At 52.7% G+C, this 17,111-nt stretch overlaps 8 protein-coding genes across 8 annotated transcripts; 6 read left to right on the forward strand and 2 right to left on the reverse strand.

Annotated features, from left to right (window-relative positions):
- Positions 1-302: 302 nt before the first annotated feature.
- ASPZODRAFT_2124666 (hypothetical protein) lies at positions 303-2,172 on the reverse strand (the record flags this gene model as incomplete). The annotated part of the gene is made up of 5 exons (XM_022727818.1): positions 303-1,056; positions 1,110-1,226; positions 1,286-1,804; positions 1,913-2,111; positions 2,165-2,172. 5 exons carry the CDS (start codon positions 2,170-2,172, stop codon positions 697-699), a joined length of 1,203 nt encoding a protein of 400 aa, XP_022583134.1. The 3' UTR covers positions 303-696.
- Positions 2,173-2,782: 610 nt separating this feature from the next.
- Positions 2,783-5,793, forward strand: ASPZODRAFT_61968 (hypothetical protein; the record flags this gene model as incomplete). Its single annotated transcript, XM_022729033.1, has 4 exons — positions 2,783-2,906; positions 2,978-2,998; positions 3,058-3,095; positions 3,157-5,793. 4 exons carry the CDS (start codon positions 2,783-2,785, stop codon positions 5,791-5,793), a joined length of 2,820 nt encoding a protein of 939 aa, XP_022583135.1.
- A 776-nt stretch (positions 5,794-6,569) lies between these two features.
- ASPZODRAFT_130722 (hypothetical protein) lies at positions 6,570-8,842 on the forward strand. The gene is made up of 9 exons (XM_022722574.1): positions 6,570-6,621; positions 6,707-7,055; positions 7,246-7,281; positions 7,344-7,354; positions 7,411-7,444; positions 7,501-7,639; positions 7,695-7,731; positions 7,796-8,292; positions 8,356-8,842. Exons 2-9 carry the CDS (start codon positions 6,726-6,728, stop codon positions 8,781-8,783), a joined length of 1,512 nt encoding a protein of 503 aa, XP_022583136.1. The 5' UTR covers positions 6,570-6,621; positions 6,707-6,725; the 3' UTR covers positions 8,784-8,842.
- Positions 8,843-9,802: 960 nt separating this feature from the next.
- Positions 9,803-10,876, forward strand: ASPZODRAFT_130726 (hypothetical protein). The gene is made up of 3 exons (XM_022722575.1): positions 9,803-10,179; positions 10,255-10,322; positions 10,377-10,876. The coding sequence occupies exons 1-3, from the start codon at positions 9,923-9,925 to the stop codon at positions 10,727-10,729; spliced, it is 678 nt and encodes a 225-aa protein (XP_022583137.1). The 5' UTR covers positions 9,803-9,922; the 3' UTR covers positions 10,730-10,876.
- ASPZODRAFT_130727 (hypothetical protein) lies at positions 10,872-12,329 on the reverse strand. The gene has a single exon (XM_022722576.1). The coding sequence runs from the start codon at positions 12,114-12,116 to the stop codon at positions 10,995-10,997; it is 1,122 nt and encodes a 373-aa protein (XP_022583138.1). The 5' UTR covers positions 12,117-12,329; the 3' UTR covers positions 10,872-10,994.
- A 147-nt stretch (positions 12,330-12,476) lies between these two features.
- ASPZODRAFT_130729 (hypothetical protein) lies at positions 12,477-13,341 on the forward strand. Its single transcript, XM_022722577.1, has one exon. The coding sequence runs from the start codon at positions 12,660-12,662 to the stop codon at positions 13,296-13,298; it is 639 nt and encodes a 212-aa protein (XP_022583139.1). The 5' UTR covers positions 12,477-12,659; the 3' UTR covers positions 13,299-13,341.
- A 976-nt stretch (positions 13,342-14,317) lies between these two features.
- On the forward strand, positions 14,318-16,018 carry ASPZODRAFT_130730 (hypothetical protein). The gene has a single exon (XM_022722578.1). The coding sequence runs from the start codon at positions 14,708-14,710 to the stop codon at positions 15,914-15,916; it is 1,209 nt and encodes a 402-aa protein (XP_022583140.1). The 5' UTR covers positions 14,318-14,707; the 3' UTR covers positions 15,917-16,018.
- Positions 16,019-16,219: 201 nt separating this feature from the next.
- Positions 16,220-17,080, forward strand: ASPZODRAFT_14758 (hypothetical protein; the record flags this gene model as incomplete). The annotated part of the gene is made up of 2 exons (XM_022725270.1): positions 16,220-16,259; positions 16,323-17,080. The coding sequence occupies 2 exons, from the start codon at positions 16,220-16,222 to the stop codon at positions 17,078-17,080; spliced, it is 798 nt and encodes a 265-aa protein (XP_022583141.1).
- Positions 17,081-17,111: the final 31 nt, after the last annotated feature.

Here is a 17,111-nt window from a genome sequence, read left to right on the forward strand (position 1 = left end):
CCTTCTTTGAAATTCTTATTCCCCGTCTCTTGCATGGGTTGGTTGGTCAGAAGAGCGCTGACCGGGGCATTGGGATTATTGACTTACACATACCAGAACTCGGAACGGCTGGTTTTGTGAGCCTACAAAGGGGCTGAATGATGGGTTCTGCGTTTTTCGATCTGCATTTAAAGACTTCGAAAACAATAGAATACACCTAGGAGATATCTGCTATTGCTAATGCATAGATTAGATGCTAGAATACCATGATATTCTTACCTGGTACTCGTCAATAGACCTCTAAAGCAAGTCCTTGTCTACGCTTTATACCGATAGGTGTAGAGAAAGTAGTATTGGTGCTCGACCAGTCCAGTCGCCTTTAGTCGACATAATACTACCTAAATAGCAAGGGTGGAGGACAGTAGATATAAGATGAAAAAAAAGGGAGAAAGATAACAGAAACAGAATGTGATGCCAACTCCTATTTATCATGTAGAAAATGAAATTCGAAATCGAAACCCCCCTGCGTCGAGTTTTCCCTTTGTTTGAGAAACCCCGACCCTCTTCTCCTTTCTTTTGAAACGGTCTTTCTTTCTTTCTTTTCCTTCTTGCGGAAGTCTTCGCCTCGTAACACATACAGAGAATGCTCGATTTGATTCTAGAAAAAAGGTTTCTCGTTGATCATTATTTTTTCTTCTTTTCTTGTTTTGGTCTCATTTATTTCTTCATCTGCTCTCTCTCGACCTCGTACATGAAATCAAAGTAGGGCTTGTCGAAATGGTGGATGCGGACGTACCCGTCCTCACCACCAGAGGCGTATGCCGTGCCGGCCGGGTGGACATCGATGGTGTTGAGGGGACCGAAGTGACCACGCACACGGCCGATCTCGTCCTCGAAAACCTTGTGGTAGAAACGAGCCTCGAATTTACCCTGGCGGGCCGAGGTGGTCGTGACGTCCATGGCAGCCTGGCCACCACCCAGAATAACGTAGTCCTTCTTGCTAGTGATGCTGGCGCTGTTCAGGGGAGTATCGGCGACGTAGGTTTTAAGGATGGCGAGGTTGCGGCAGGAGATGAGCTGAAAGATGTTAGCGATGACTCGGGGGTTGAGTACCAAGTCACTAAACATACCTTTGCAGACTTGTCCTTGGAGGCAGTGATGAAGTATGTCCGGTCAGCGGAGAACTGAATGTCGTTGATCTGGTGGTCGAACTCGTGGGCCTGAACGTTCTTAATTTGCTCTCCGTCCTGTGCGTGGTTAGTACACTGTAGAAACCATCTCTTCTGGAAAAACACCCTCATCTCACCTTGGCATCATATTGGCTGACGCTGCCGTCTTCGTGAGCAGCGATGATGTATTTGCCCAGATAACTCCAGCCGGCAACCGTTGCCTTGCTCTCCTCGCAGGTGATCCTCAGGCGGGGCTCCTCGGACTGGGCCTCAAAGCCTGCATTCTCGCCCTCGCCATAGCTGATATCGAGGACCACAATGGAGCCCAGGAAGCCCATCCGCTTCTCCGTCACCGCCAGCAGCTGGCTCCCATCCGGCGAAAACTCGACCCGCTTGACGGCTGTCGGGAACTCCCAGACCTTCACGCACTCGCCGGACTTGACGTTCCATAACCGCACAGTGTTGTCTGCCGAACCGGTCGCTAGGAGAACTGTGTTGGGGCTAACATCCACCGTCCAGACCGCACCCAGGTGGCCCGCATAAGTGCCTAGTCGCTCGCCGTTGGCAGACCACCAGGCGCACACAACCTTATCCTTGGAGACGGAGAACAAGAGATCGCCATCGTGGTTGAATTTGATCTGAGTCAGGGACCGTTCCTGCGACAAGAAGAAAGAAAAAAAACCCGCGTCAGTACTCAAAACCCGCCGGGGGGAGGCGGCAGGAAACAAAAATCTTCCCATGTCCGCTGGAGGAGGCTAACGCACATGGCCCGAAAGCAAGATAGGCCGCATCGGGGGCCGACCAGTATGTGGCGCTTGGGAGAGAGCAGAAAGAAAGGCGTTCCGAAGAATGTCACAGGATGCAACTGTGACTGTATTTGCGTCCACAAGTCGTAGCCCAGGCGGAGAGTTTGGTGGGGGGGGGAGGTCTGGCGGCACTCTTTCGTCGGCGTCGACAACTGAACTAGTGTTGAATTTCATCGCACAGTCCGCAAGCGCGCCAAGACTTACACTTACAGGTACATACAGCATTTCCGTACCGGTCCGAGAGAAAGTCCGGTATCAGCTTAGATCAGCAGGTCCCGTGATACTCAAGACCCTAGCCCTAGACAGTTACTACAACGGGCAGGCTAAATCTCTCTCCGATCCCGGCCCGTGACTGGTCCGGCTTCAGTTTTCAGAGTGCCAAGGAGAACAACCCGAAAAAAGTCGACAGAAGGTGACTTTTATATGGTGTAGGGAAGGGGGTTTTCTACTCAGGCATAGAAATCGAAATCTTCCAACCAATCTGGGCGAGGAGTTTGCCCAGGCCGACGGCGAATCAGCTGCATCCCGAATCCTAGAACTCTACCTAAAGGCTGTTCAAACTTGATGCCGTCTGCCCCCGCCCGCTCAGCTGCGGCGCTACCCCTCCGTGGTGCAGCAAATCCTTATCTTGGTAGTCACCGATATTGTTCACGTCCCGCCTTCTGTTCTTTCTCTTCCCCGTCAACGCCGTTGAAGAAGCTTCAGAGCGCCTGCTTTCGACGCAGGGTGAGTTCCCTCGGCCGCCGTATCCCATTGTCTGGTAGCGTTTCCCTTCGTCATACGAGTGCATTGTCGATTCCGCGAGAATTTTCCACGACAAGCGTCGCCATGGTGGCTTCCAATATCAATGGCACTGTCATTGCCAAAGACATTCGGGAGAATCTGCGCCTGGAGATCTTGAAGATCCAGGAGTCAAACCCTAGGTTCAAGCCGAGCCTGGTGATTTTTCAAAGTAGGTTTCTTGTGCTACGATACTGGGCGGTGTCTCAAGAGCTTCACACTAACATATGGTGATTTATCTAGTCGGAAGTAGATCTGATTCGAGTGAGCTCGACCTTTTGATTGCTGGTGCCCTGTAACGGCGGGCTTGCTAACAGTTGCAGGCACTTATGTGCGCATGAAGCTGAAGGCTGCCGAAGAAGTACGGTTTTTTTTTGACACTATACGGGTTGAAGATTCCAAATTAACAGAATTTTCATTAGGCCGGCATTTCCTGCAAGATCGTCAACTTCCCCGAGACCAGCACCGAACTCGAGGTCATCCAGGAAGTGACCAAGGCCAACAATGACCCCTCTGTGCACGGCATTCTCGTCCAGCTCCCTCTCCCTAGTCACATGTCTGAGCATGCAGTCACTTCCGCGGTGGCTGACGAGAAGGATGTCGATGGCTTCGGTGCCGTAAACATCGGTGAGCTGGCAAAGAGGGGTGGTCACCCCCTGTTCGTTCCTTGTACCCCTCAGGCCGTGATGGAGCTTCTCCGGGTAAGTGGGGTGGATCCCGCGGGAAAGGAGGCAGTTGTCCTCGGACGCAGCGATATCGTCGGAAGCCCCGTCAGTTACCTGCTCAAGAATGCCGACGCTACAGTCACCGTCTGCCACTCCAAGACACCCGATCTGCCACGTCTTATCAAGTCCGCAGACATTGTTGTCGCCGCTATCGGCAAAACCGAGTTCGTCCACGGTGATTGGCTGAAGCCCGGGGCCGTGGTCATCGACGTCGGAATCAACTACAAGCCGGATGCTACCAAGAAGTCGGGCCAGAAACTTGTCGGCGATGTCGAATTCGAGAGTGCTGCCCAGGTGGCTTCTCAGATCACCCCAGTCCCCGGCGGTGTCGGCCCCATGACTGTGGCGATGCTGCTAAAGAACGTGGTCAACTCTGCCAAGGCCTACTTCAAGAAACAGAAGGACCGTCATGTTGTTCCTCTGCCTCTCAAGCTGGTTGAGCCTGTGCCCTCTGATATTGCCATTTCCCGGGCTCAGCACCCCAAACCCATCACGCAGATTGCCTCGGAGATTGGCATTGCCCCTCACGAATTAGAGCCCTATGGCCATACCAAAGCCAAGGTCAGCCTTGAGGTGTTGGACAGGCTGTCTCACCGCCGCAACGGAAGGTATATCCTCGTGTGCGGTATCACTCCCACGCCTCTCGGCGAGGGCAAGTCTACGACCACTCTGGGTCTCAGCCAGGCTCTTGGAGCCCACTTGAACAGAATTGTCTTTGCCAACGTCAGGCAGCCCAGTCAGGGTCCCACCTTTGGTATCAAGGGAGGTGCCGCTGGAGGTGGTTACAGCCAGGTCATCCCTATGGACGAGTTCAACCTGCATCTGACCGGGGATATTCATGCGATCACTGCGGCGAACAACCTTCTTGCCGCCGCCATCGAAACCCGCATGTTCCACGAGTCGACCCAGAAGGACGGACCTCTATACAAGCGACTAGTGCCGGAGAAGAATGGCAAACGCGAGTTCAAGCCGATCATGTTCCGGAGATTGAAGAAACTCGGCATCACCAAGACCGACCCCAACGAGCTGACCCCCGAAGAGATCAACCGGTTCGCGAGACTGGACATTGACCCGGAGACCATCACCTGGCGCCGTGTGCTGGATGTGAATGACCGACACCTTCGTGGTATCACCGTGGGACAGGCGCCTACCGAGAAGGGCCACACCCGCGACACCGGCTTCGATATCTCCGTTGCCAGCGAATGTATGGCCATTCTTGCTCTCAGCAACAGTCTGGAGGATATGCGGGAGAGACTTGGCCGGATGGTTGTCGCCACGTCCCGGCGCGGCGATCCCGTGACTTGCGATGACATTGGTGCCGGGGGTGCCCTCGCGGCTCTTATGAAGGACGCGATCAAGCCCAACCTCATGCAGAGTCTGGAGGGAACGCCCGTGTTGGTGCATGCAGGACCCTTTGCCAACATCTCGATTGGCGCGAGCTCCGTGCTTGCCGATAAGCTTGCCCTGAAGCTTGCTGGTACGGAACCCGAGGAGGACCATGACGCCAAGACAGGCTTCGTGGTCACCGAGGCCGGATTCGACTTCACCATGGGTGGGGAGCGATTCTTCAACATCAAGTGCCGATCCTCGGGCCTTGTTCCCGACACCGTGGTCATTGTGGCGACCGTTCGTGCGCTCAAGGTGCACGGAGGTGGGCCGGAGATCAGTCCCGGCGCAGCGCTGCCCGAGGTCTACCGCACGGAGAATGTGGAGATCCTCCGCCAGGGATGCGTGAACCTGCGGAAGCACATCCAGAACGCGAAGCAGTACGGCGTGCCGGTGGTGGTCGCGATCAACAAGTTCGCGACCGACACGGAGGCCGAGATCGCGGTGATCCGGGAGGAAGCCATTGCGGCGGGCGCCGAGGACGCGATCCTGGCGAACCACTGGGCCGAGGGCGGCGCGGGCGCGGTCGATCTGGCCAAGGGGGTGCTTGCCGCCAGCTCGAAGCCCAAGGAGTTCAAATTCTTGTATGAGCTGGAGGGTAGTGTGCAGGGGCGCATCGAGCGCATCGGCAAGCTCATGTACGGGGCGGCCAAGGTGGAGTTCAGCGAACTGGCGCAGAAGAAGGTGGACACGTACACCCAGCAGGGTTTCGGCCATCTGCCCATCTGCGTCGCCAAGACGCAGTACTCGCTGAGTCATGACCCGGCCCTCAAGGGCGCCCCAACCGGCTTCACCGTGCCCATTCGCGATGTCCGCCTGGCCGTCGGCGGTGGATATCTCTACGCTCTTGCGGCGGACATCCAGACCATCCCGGGCCTGCCCACTGCCCCAGGCTACCTCAACGTCGACATTGACACGGAGACTGGAGATATCGACGGTCTTTTCTAATTTTTTTTTTTTTTTCAACAACCTTCGCCTGGCAAATCTAGAATTCAGAGCCAAACGCAGGTTTGATTTCAACACATACATGCATGGGTATATTGGGGCGTCTTCGAGAGGAACAGCGCATTCAACACGATCTACGAACGGCTAGAGAGCCATGGTTTTCTTCAAATTCATCTATTCTTCTACGGAGCACTACGAAGTACTCCGTATAGTTATATTATTTTGGCCCTTGCTGTACACAAGTAGTTACTCCGCCAACGGACGATCGCCGCATACGGAGGAATTACGTTACCCGAAGCAAGCGACCATTACTGAAGTACTGTAGTGACTACAACACTACATACTTGTAGTTATAGAATAGAATTCACTTTTCCCTACTTCTACATCGTACTACTACTACTACTACTACTACTACCACTACTACTACTACCACTACCACTACTACAACATACACCCAATACCTACTGAATAGTAGTGGATCTCCGACGGCGGGGAAAGACGCCGGCTTCGGCGCTTGGGGCCGGCCCAACAGGGGGAGAAGAGCACAAGCTCCCCGGGCAAGGCTTTTTCCTGCTGTATTTCATGGCGCGAATCCCTGGAAGTGAGTGCCTCACGACCTGAATTCAAGAACAAGCCTCCATTCCCACCCCCCCCCCTCTCCAAGCCGTCAAAAGACATTTTCCGGCGGTCCGTTCTGCCCCGTTCGCTGCCTGCTGCCCCAGACCAACCGCCAGACATTGTTCCGGCTATCTAGTGAGGTACTCTCCACTGTTCTCCTTCCAGCCGAGCCCCTTCGCCGCCGTAATTCCCTCGGGTACTCTCGAAACAGGAGTAGGTGACTTTTCCCTCTGCGCCTACTGGTTGCTTTTGTGTTATTTTTTTTTTCTGCTTCGTTCCATACTGAACTCCCGACGAGAATCGTCCGAGAATTCACCATGATCGCCCTCCGGTCTAGCTCCGCTTCGGCGCGCCTTGCTGCTGCTGCGACTTCTACTACCCCTCTCTCCGCGCCCCTCCTCTCTTCTTCGTCTCGTCGCTTCCCCTCCGCCGCTGCTTCTTATTCTTCACGTTCGATCGCTTCTTCTTCTGCTGCTGCTGCTGCTCGTCCTGCTGCTGCTCGCTCCTCGCTCATCAACTACTCTACTCGCTCTGCTTCCTCCCGCTGGTCCGGTGTGACATCGCTGAATATCGCCTCTACCCGCACAATGGCTACTGCTCAGAAGATCAAGGTCAAGAACCCAGTCGTCGAACTGGACGGTGATGAGGTAGGGTAATCCCTGATGCAAATTGATCCAAGTTTCTGTTGCCGCGCTTCGTGGAGGTCGTCCTCAACTATATATGCAGTATCGCGGGCCCAGGTCAACCTCGGCACAAGATCTGCAAGGCGGGCAATCGTCTAGAATCTCTGTTTGCTTTTTTGGAACATGTGGCTAACGAGTTTCCTCGGCTATGTAGATGACCAGAATCATCTGGCAGGAGATCAGAGAGAAAGTAAGTTTGGTCCCTCGATGCTTGTGATTTCCTCGTTACTGACGGGTTTCTCCCTCCAATAGTTGATCCTCCCGTAAGTGCTTCGGATCGTCAACCAGCCGGAATCTCTCAACTAAACCGATACAATAGTTACCTTGACATTGACCTCAAGTACTACGATCTGGTAGGAATCAGCTGGTGACAAGGGAAACGAGAATGATAGTTGACATATTTCATCAGGGCATCGAGTACCGTGACCAGACCGATGACAAGGTTACCGTTGAGGCCGCCGAGGCTATCAAGAAGTACGGTGTTGGTGTCAAGTGCGCCACCATCACTCCCGATGAGGCCCGTGTGGAGGAGTTCAAGCTGAAGAAGAGTAAGTTTCAGCAGTTTTTTCACCACCTTCGGTTTCCGTCGTTGACCTTGTCCAGTGTGGCTCTCGCCCAACGGCACCATCCGTAACATCCTGTAAGTGGCGCATACCTTCCAGTCTGTCGGGACTTTGAAGAGCATTGAACTGACATGTTTACAGCGGTGGTACTGTCTTCCGTGAGCCCATCGTCATCCCCCGCATCCCCCGTCTTGTCCCTGGCTGGACCAAGCCCATCATTATTGGCCGTCACGCCTTCGGTGACCAGTACCGTGCCACCGATCGTGTGATCCCCGGCCCCGGCAAGCTGGAGCTCGTCTACACCCCCGTCGGCGGTGAGCCCGAGACCGTCACTGTCTACGACTTCCAGGCTGGCGGTGTTGCCCAGACCCAGTACAACACCGATGCCTCGATCACCGGCTTTGCCCACTCCAGCTTCAAGATGGCCCTGAGCAAGGGTCTGCCCCTGTACATGAGCACCAAGAACACCATCCTGAAGAAGTACGATGGTCGCTTCAAGGACATCTTCCAGGAGATCTACGAGAACGAGTACCGCAAGGAGTTTGAGGCCAAGAACATCTGGTACGAGCACCGTCTGATCGACGACATGGTCGCCCAGATGATCAAGAGCGAGGGTGGTTTCGTCATGGCTCTTAAGAGTGCGTACCCCTTCTTCAATCTTCCCTTTCTTCTTCTTTACTCAGGACTAACTGACATCTCAGACTACGACGGTGACGTTCAGTCCGACATTGTCGCTCAGGGCTTCGGTTCCCTGGGTTTGATGACCTCGACCCTGGCCACCCCCGACGGGTCGGCTTTCGAGTCCGAGGCCGCCCACGGCACCGTGACCCGCCACTACCGCGAGCACCAGAAGGGCCGCGAGACCTCGACCAACCCCATTGCCTCCATCTTCGCCTGGACTCGTGGTCTTGTCCAGCGTGGCAAGGTCGACGAGACCCCCGACGTCGTCACCTTCGCCGAGGAGCTCGAGCGTGCCTGCATTGAGGTCGTCAACGACGAGGGCATCATGACCAAGGATCTTGCCCTGGCCTGTGGCCGCAAGGACCGTGAGGCCTGGGTCACCACCAAGGAGTACCTGGCTGCCGTCGAGGCGCGCCTCAAGTCCAACCTTGCCGCCGCCAAGCTGTAAATTCCGACAACCTCATCATATAAATAAACCCACCAAAAAAAAAAAAAAACACGGCGACGATTTCCTCTTCCTCTTTCCCACCTTGAGCAAACCAGGTCGTCCTCGCTCCATACCCGATTACATGTTAAAAGACGGCTGAGAGCGCATCGCTCTAACCATAGCGATATCCCTGCATAACCATTTTTTTTTGTACAGTCCAGAACCATGTTTTTGCACTAATGTGTACACATTTGAAATTTTTGCTCTATATCTAGTTTGGGATTCAGAGGACAGCTCCTCTGGAGGGCCTGCTTGGATAGTATATATCAAGATTATTGGGCATAACAAGCTTACAGAAATGATTTTGTAGAAAGAGAGTTCTTTTAGAGTTTGGAGTGGTGACGTCATTCTCTCTGCCTCTTACCCCAGCCTCTCCCAGGGTCTCCCAGGGTCTCCCAGGGTCCTACAAGGATAACGACGGGCTCCCTCGTGTCCCACAGGGCTAAATTATGGCTGAATTATGGCCAAGTCATCGGATGAGACCATTGAAACGGCCGGATTAGGCAAGAATGGAACGTCCCCTCGGTCAGATATAGCCTAACCTCACTCCAACTCCCATCTCTGCTCATCTTCCAGTCAATTGATTCAAATGTCGAAATGGATGCCTCCAAGTGACGATGCAGGTCCTGGCCATCTCGACGGTATTCACAGCCCTCTCGCTCATCGCTGTCGGACTACGTCTGTACACGCGCTTCCGGGTCACCAGGTCACCAGGATGGGACGATTGTGCAATCGTCATGGCGATGGTAAGGATTTTCCATATAGAGAGATACAGAGAGAGAGAGAGAGAGAGAGAGCTGACTAGCAGATTATGAGCATGGTATTTTATGCCTCGCTGATGGTAGAAATCCACTATGGGCTCGGTCAACCGAAGGCGACGCTTCCCCCAGACCACCTCAGGAAGCAACTAAGAGTATTACTGACCTTATAATATAAAACCGTATTTTTTGGGGGGCAGGGATTCTGATTGATCTGTTTAGGCCCTCTGGCTTACCATCGCGATATACAACTTCAGCCTGGTGCTGACCAAACTGTCGATATGCCTGCTCTACCTCCGTCTCTTCCCGCAGCGATGGTTCGTCATCTCCACGCACGCCGTGATGGGCGTGTTGATTCTCTTCGGGCTGTGGGCGGTCGTCGGCGCGTTCTTCTTCTGCAACCCCGTCCACGCCTTCTGGGACCAGACCATTCGCCATCCCTCCTGTCTGCCGCAGAAGGAGGTCTGGTTCTTTAACGCCTCCATGAACATCGTCACCGACCTGGTCATCTTCTTGCTCCCCATGCCGCTGTTGAGCGTCACCCACATGCCCTTCAAGCAGAAGCTCGCTGTCATGTCTATGTTCAGCATCGGATTTTTGTATTTTCCCTTATCCTTTCTATATACGGAGTATACCTTCGAGCACACTCATATGCAATGCTAACTACTACACAGTGTATGCGTGACAAGTGCCGTACGAGTAGTCGTCATGCGCAACCTAATCAACACTCCCGATATCTCAAGTACTCTCTCCCCCCTCTTGAATTCTTTTCTTTAAAGGAAATACTAATGGTCAGAAAACAACGCCCCCGTCGCCGCCTGGTCAAATATAGAAGCCAACGTCGCCATCCTCTGCTCCTGCCTACCAGCCCTGTATCCCCTCCTCACCCGCTTCGGCTCGCGCCACTTCCCCGGCTCGTCGCGCCCGCGCGGCAAACGCTCCGTCCACAGGGGTCTCGGCGCCTACGATCCAAACTGGAGCATCTACCAGGGTCAGAGCGGTTACGCTGCTAGTGTCGTCGGGCAGGAAAACGTAGAGCACCCGGAACTCGAGGGCATCAAGGTCGTCCAGGAGCTGCGGATGGAGTCTGATCTTGCGGGTGCCGTAGATCTGCCTAAGATAGCGCCCGCGCATCATGATCCTATATAAATAGGTATATAATAGCCTGTTATACGATAGTACATATACACGGAACTGTATCTATTTGTTCATACTAGTATACACAAAGCATGTATTCAGTTTTTGATATTACTACCAGTCCTGTCTAAAGCATGATTGAATATCATTGGATGCCTGACCTGGCCTCTATTCTAGTTAAGTATACAGCATACTCGTCGTTAAACAAACAAATCCTGTGGAAATTCAGAAGCCAAAAGACATGGTGACTGTGGATAAGAATAACATCTCGAATACCTCAACGCCTCACCAGGACTCTCCTGTTTGCACTGTCTGTGTTGACACGGTTCATCTTCACCCTCCACTGCCGTCTAGAGTAGTATGAATCCACCGGTTGCCGTTCTGCACCCTCACGGAGACGATTGGCCCGAATGGCCTTTCTGACATGCCCAGGCTTCCTGACCCGTCTGCGTCGTCTGGACCGCCGAGGTTTAGCAGTGGTAACGTCTGCAATCTGCATCTCGGTATCCTTAGGAATCGACTTGGGTTCCAACTGGCTGTTCTCAACGTCTGCCGCCAGCACTTCTACAGATGTATCAGTGCTGTCAGGGAGTGGCTGGCCCGGGTCCGAAGCCGTGCTGCTCTCCGTCAACAGAGGGAAGAGAGCTTCAACTGTCACGGCCTCTATGGTATCTTCAATGAGAAGTTCCTGACCGGCTTCGCTCGTTGGAGTTAATGGGAAGCTGTGTGGTCCGAACCTCTCCGAAGGGCTCGAGGGGCTGAAGGCATTTGCCTCCGGGTTGAGAGTCAGGACAGGCTTCACGTTGGTTTCTTCCTTGCCCTCTGGGGACGTTATCTGCGGTACCTGTGGTTGTCCAATCACCGTGTCGAAATCGAATGAGATGTCAGGGAGGTGAAGATCGACGAGGCACATGCCGATGAACGGGCTGTGCAGTTGTGCGTGAAAGGGGGGCTGCGTCAAGGAGGTAGAATATGACAGATTATGGGACGTGGGCACAGAGCGACGAAGAACAGCGGTTGGGAACCCCCCTGGAAAGGTCTGGGTCTCGGCGTATGCTGGCAAAGGAGAGGCCGGTTTGTCACTATGCTGGGAGATGGTACGCTGGATGACGCTATCGATGCTGGCCGAGCAATAGGAGCAAATCACATCGTACTCTCCAGTTCTGGGCAGTTTAATCCAGGTGACGGGGATCATGGACGGGTAAAAAGACTCATATTCGTTCTTTTCCCAGGGGCGCACGAGTTGCACCCACCGGGGCAGTTCGTCAAGAGCGATGAGCGGAACACGTTCCTCGTTGGGCCGGAGGACACAGAATCTTGGAAAGGGCTCCTGGAGCCGATAAGGTCGATGATACTCGCCTGTTTGCATATGCAGTTGCGGGAATGGTTCTGTAGACATGAGAGCGTATGGTATGAGGGTAACGACTGATGGATGAAGATAACTTTAACGAATGGTAACTAGCCTTGTAGTATAACGAGAATTAAGAGATGCAGTAAACGAGAGACTGGATAAAGGGAAGAAGCAAGACAGTCGAGAGCAGAAAGTAAATGGCGGGCGACCTGACCTTGGAGCCTGACTTTGAGTGCCTTCCTTTTTGGGAAGGGACGTAGAACAACAGGAAGGAGCGACTCATTTGCAACTAAATGTAAATGGAAGGAACGACACCTACAGAAATACCAGTACTATAACTCTGAATAGATATACATAGTAGTAAAAACTAACAATTATTAATTTCCAGTAATATCAGCTCGTCAAGCATTACAATAATAATCATCAAGGACAAATATGAGTAATATCTAGAGTCGAGTCGTATAGAAATAGTTCCTCTACAAAGGTGCCAAAAGTGGACTAGCTCACCAAGCTCAACGCTGCTAGTGAGTAGCCTAGAGACTACGATCAAACCCTCTAATAATAATATTAATACAAGCCTCATTTTTCGAAATGACTAGCCAAGTGCTCCCTCCCAAGCCCACCCCGACGATCAGCGTTTCCGACACGGTCAACTACACCAGCAGCGCGACTTTTATCGCAGCTCCCGCTGCCGCGGTGTGGGATGCACTGATCGACACCTCGACCTGGCCGACGTGGAACGTGTTCTGCCCGCGGGTGACGATCCACGAACAACCCGGCGAGGAGGGGAGTGATGGCCAATCGCTTTCTCCTGTGTTGCAGAATGGAACGCGACTGACGTTCCACGTGCGGATGGATCCGACGTCGGACAAGTGCACAGATGTGGCTTTGGTGATTATGGAATTCGAGCCTCCTACGAAAAGCGATGACGGCAATAACAACAATAATGAACCGACGACGAGTTCTTCAGGGCGGATTGTCTGGGGGATAGATCCGATGGCCAAGGGGGCGATGCCGGGGTTTCTCCTGAAGGCGGAGCGCGTACACACGCTGAGCGAGGTGGAGGTAGAGGGGCGACGCGGGACAGAGGTGCAGAACTGGGAGGCCCAGGCGGGATATCTGGCGTATCTTGTTCGGTGGAAATATGGGGATCAGTTGGTGATTGTGTTCCGGAAGTGGGTAGAGGGTTTAAAGAAATATGTTGAAGCCAGTAGTAGCAGTACTTACTAGCAGATCTTTTTTCTGATAATGCCTAGGAGAGTTCTTTGAGAACACTACAACATACCTTAGTATTCTGGTAATTACTGCCAAGACTTAGTAGATGACAAAGCATAATAATGAAGGTAATGTCAGCTATCTAAGACCAATAAATTAATCTCTAGATAGTACTACATAGTTAGATAGGTACCTTAGTCTAAGTGCAGAGCAGATTCTGCAGACTAGAATATAATTAGATCAAGCAACTACCTAGTATTCTTACAGTGTTCAAATAATCTAGTAGATACCGTAATAGTACTAAGTATCAGGTAGGTATCCATCTACCTCTACCTTTAGGTACTCCGTACAGGTAGGTACCTGGTAATAAATCCTCAATCTCCAAGTTTAATTCTCCCTATGCACGTCACAAAGACCCGCACGTGGGTGTGGGGATTGGCTGAGACAGGGTATTAATATTATTACTGAAATACTCCATACATAGGTAGGTGGTATCTAGAACCTTAGAATACACTATAAATAATTATTACTATACTACTAACTAGCTACTCTGTAACTCTACCTGAAATACTTTAAATAGATAACTATTTGACCTACTACATGGTTTCTACATAGTTAGTGCACTGTTATCTACCCTCTCTTATCTTGACCGGATTCGCATTGAGTACCCGAAACAGATCCTTACCTATTATGGAAAGGTGCCCGTCTGGCGATCGTTCATACGACGATAATATTAAACATAGTGAATTGTAACATGGATGGTGACATTGAGTACTATATTATCAATGTCGCAGTGCTCAGTATTTATACTACGCATACAATCAAAATAATTATTTGCTCGAGTATTGTATACTCTATACTATATAGCGTAGGTGATATGTAATTAATTTTTGTAGAAAGTACTGAGACGTTTTAAAACTTCACTTCTGTTCCATGGTTTGCTGCGCCAGAACCGGAAGGACATATCAAACCGAATCGTCCATCAAGGCCCAGACCGGACAGACGCTGGGATTTCTCTATTTCTGTCTTTCACCCGGCGGGGTTCAATAATGGCTTCTACGGCTTCTACGCGCTCCCCTGCCAATTCTTTCCCTTCCTGCGTTCCGGTTTTGGGGCGAACCGCAGCGTATCGCCCGCCGAATCCATTCGTTCGAAAAAAAATCCGCGTTGCGTCTTTCCATTGCCACCCTCGTCACCTATTCGCGTAGGTTGCAACTTACGCCTCTGACCATGCAGTTGCCCTTGAGAACTGGCCTTTTGTCTTTGGTCTCGTCTCGCTGCCCCTCTTGAATGACCGTTCTTTTTTGACTCTTTGTCCTTTCCTTTTTTTTCCTCCGTCTGTATTTAACTACACGGTACCTTCGGCATACTTGTTTACTGCTACAAAGCATTTTCTTGCAAACATATTGTCACGCTGGTCAGACATGACCACCAGAAATGTCCCTTTCCATCTCTCTCTCGATACCCAGCATGGTGACAAGCATCCCTCCGGGTCGCTCGCGGCCTCGATCTCCCATCTCACCCCGCCAGTGACGCCAACCGGTGATTCCGATCCGCCGTCTAGAAGACTCGCCACGCCTCGATCTCACGAATCGCTCTCGACTGCTACAGACCAGGCGGCGGTGTTCTCACCGCTTGAATTCCCCGAGGAGGTCGAATTCCATCACGATGGATCCGGTTCCCGTGTTGAGCTCGGGCGTGGGGTTTGGAGCATTGTGTATATGGCGTCGTCGCGTGCGCCGTCGACCGTCTCCTCGATGACGCCACCCAGCTCTCCCGCTACTGCAAGTCGGGTTCTGGCAGTCAAGTCGCCGGTGCGTCGCGATGCGCAGGCCGTGATTTACGCCGAAGCAAAGATCCTGACTCGCCTGAGTCTCACTCCCGGACACAAGCGCTACGTTGTGCCCTTCCGTGGGTACATCTCGCGCTCTCAGTCGATCGTCATGTCCGCCCTCCCGCTGTCGTTGGCCACCTACATCGAAGACAAGGCTGGGATCGCTCGCGAGAACATGTCTACTCGCACCATGTTCGACCCCGTCCAGGGTTTGAGCGCGTGGCACGAGATGGCAGAGAGGCTTATCGCGGGCCTGTCGTGGCTCCATAACGAGGCCCAGATCGTTCACGGTGATCTCAAACCGCATAATCTCCTGCTCCGGCCTCGCCGCGGCAGCAGCGGCAGCAACAGCAGCAGCAGCAACTCGGACGACTTTCCCTACGACCCGGTGTTTGCCGATTTTTCATCAGCTTACGACATGTCGTGTGCGTCTCCAGGAGCTACCGGAACGTCCATCTCCGCCATGACGCCGCCGTTTACCGCTCCCGAGCTGCTGTCCGTCGCATCGCTGACGTCTCCCGACTCGGCCCCGACGCCTGCTTCGGACGTCTTCTCGCTGGCCGTGACTCTTCTGGCGGCCGCAACGGGCGACCTGCTCGTGTACCCGGGCTCGAGCAACATGCAGCGGCTGGCAATGGCACGCGAAGGCCATCGCGTGCTTGACTTTGCCCGCTCAGGAGCCAACGGCACTCGCATCCCGCGCAAGGGTCTCGTGGAACGCATCGTCCAGCCGGCGACCGTGAAGGAACCAAGCCAGCGTATCACTGCTGCCAAATGGGTGGACCTGTCACGGCAGTAGATTTACTCTGTACTAACATTTTGTTATTTTACTCTTGTACCTGCATTACTCTGCATCCTAAATAAAGATACCCTAGAAGAATATACTATTAGCATTATACACATCACTGTAGACCACAAGACTGTTTATTGATTACACTATTAGTATGTTCCGTACTCTATATACCTATTATTTGGATCTATCAATTATGATGAGTCGAGATGTGGACTGACTGTACGAGCTAGTAGTACACTTACAGACCCCGTACAGACTGAATACTCGTCCATGATTAACTCTACTGAAGCTAGCTAACCGCTCGTTATCATGGCCTCCGAGGATGAGACCTCCGAGTCAAGCTTTTACGGTGAATTATTCCTATCACTTAATTGCATATGTAAACCAGGGTAATAGTTTGCTAACTCACCAGGGGACGAGGACGAGAAAACGCGCCTCGAAGAGCTCGTGAACACGTACGATCCGGAGAAATACTGGGATGGACACGCAACTCGTCTCTCGACGATCCAACATGTAGAGAAAGAAAAAGAAAAGAACCGATCGGTCTCTTTGAACAAGAACGAGGCTTTTGACAACCACCACGCAAAGATAACCACCAGCTCAGATCCATGGATTCGTATATTCCACCCCGACAGAAGCACCGACGAGATAGGAGACATCCCCATGTTTGTACGGGAGGGCACCCATCTGCTCAGGGGGTATGTACAGGACAAGACGGCGACAAGGTCGACACCGAATCCGGCCAAAAAGGCAGCTCTCACGCGCAGGCTGGAGAGCGATCTCTTCGCGCTGGCCAGGGAAACAGGCGTGGTGAGTGGGAAATGGATGCTTTTCGTTTCGAGGGAGGAGATCCGCTCTGTCTGGAGGGCTGTTGCTCAGGCCACGGGCGCCGGGGAACTAGGTGTTGCGGCCAAGGTGGCGAGGGATGATCTCAATCAATGTGGGAATCATGATTCCAGGCTCGTGGCCGTATATACGCGTGACTTTGAAGATAGACGGGACGTGGCGAGGGTGCTGGGGGGGTTGAAGGAGATGGGAGTGATGGGGGGGAAAGGGGAGAGACGGAGAACCATCTACTACAAGTGCGATGCCTGGACGTATTTGGAGATCAAGGCCAATAACCCGTACGGACTCAAGGCGAGTCTCTACTCGAGTCGAGATGAGATATAGTTTATTCTATGTACATGGGCAGGATAGTATT

Source organism: Penicilliopsis zonata (assembly GCF_001890105.1).
Source record: "Penicilliopsis zonata CBS 506.65 unplaced genomic scaffold ASPZOscaffold_4, whole genome shotgun sequence".
In the NCBI taxonomy this organism is placed as follows: Eukaryota; Fungi; Ascomycota; class Eurotiomycetes; order Eurotiales; family Aspergillaceae; genus Penicilliopsis; species Penicilliopsis zonata.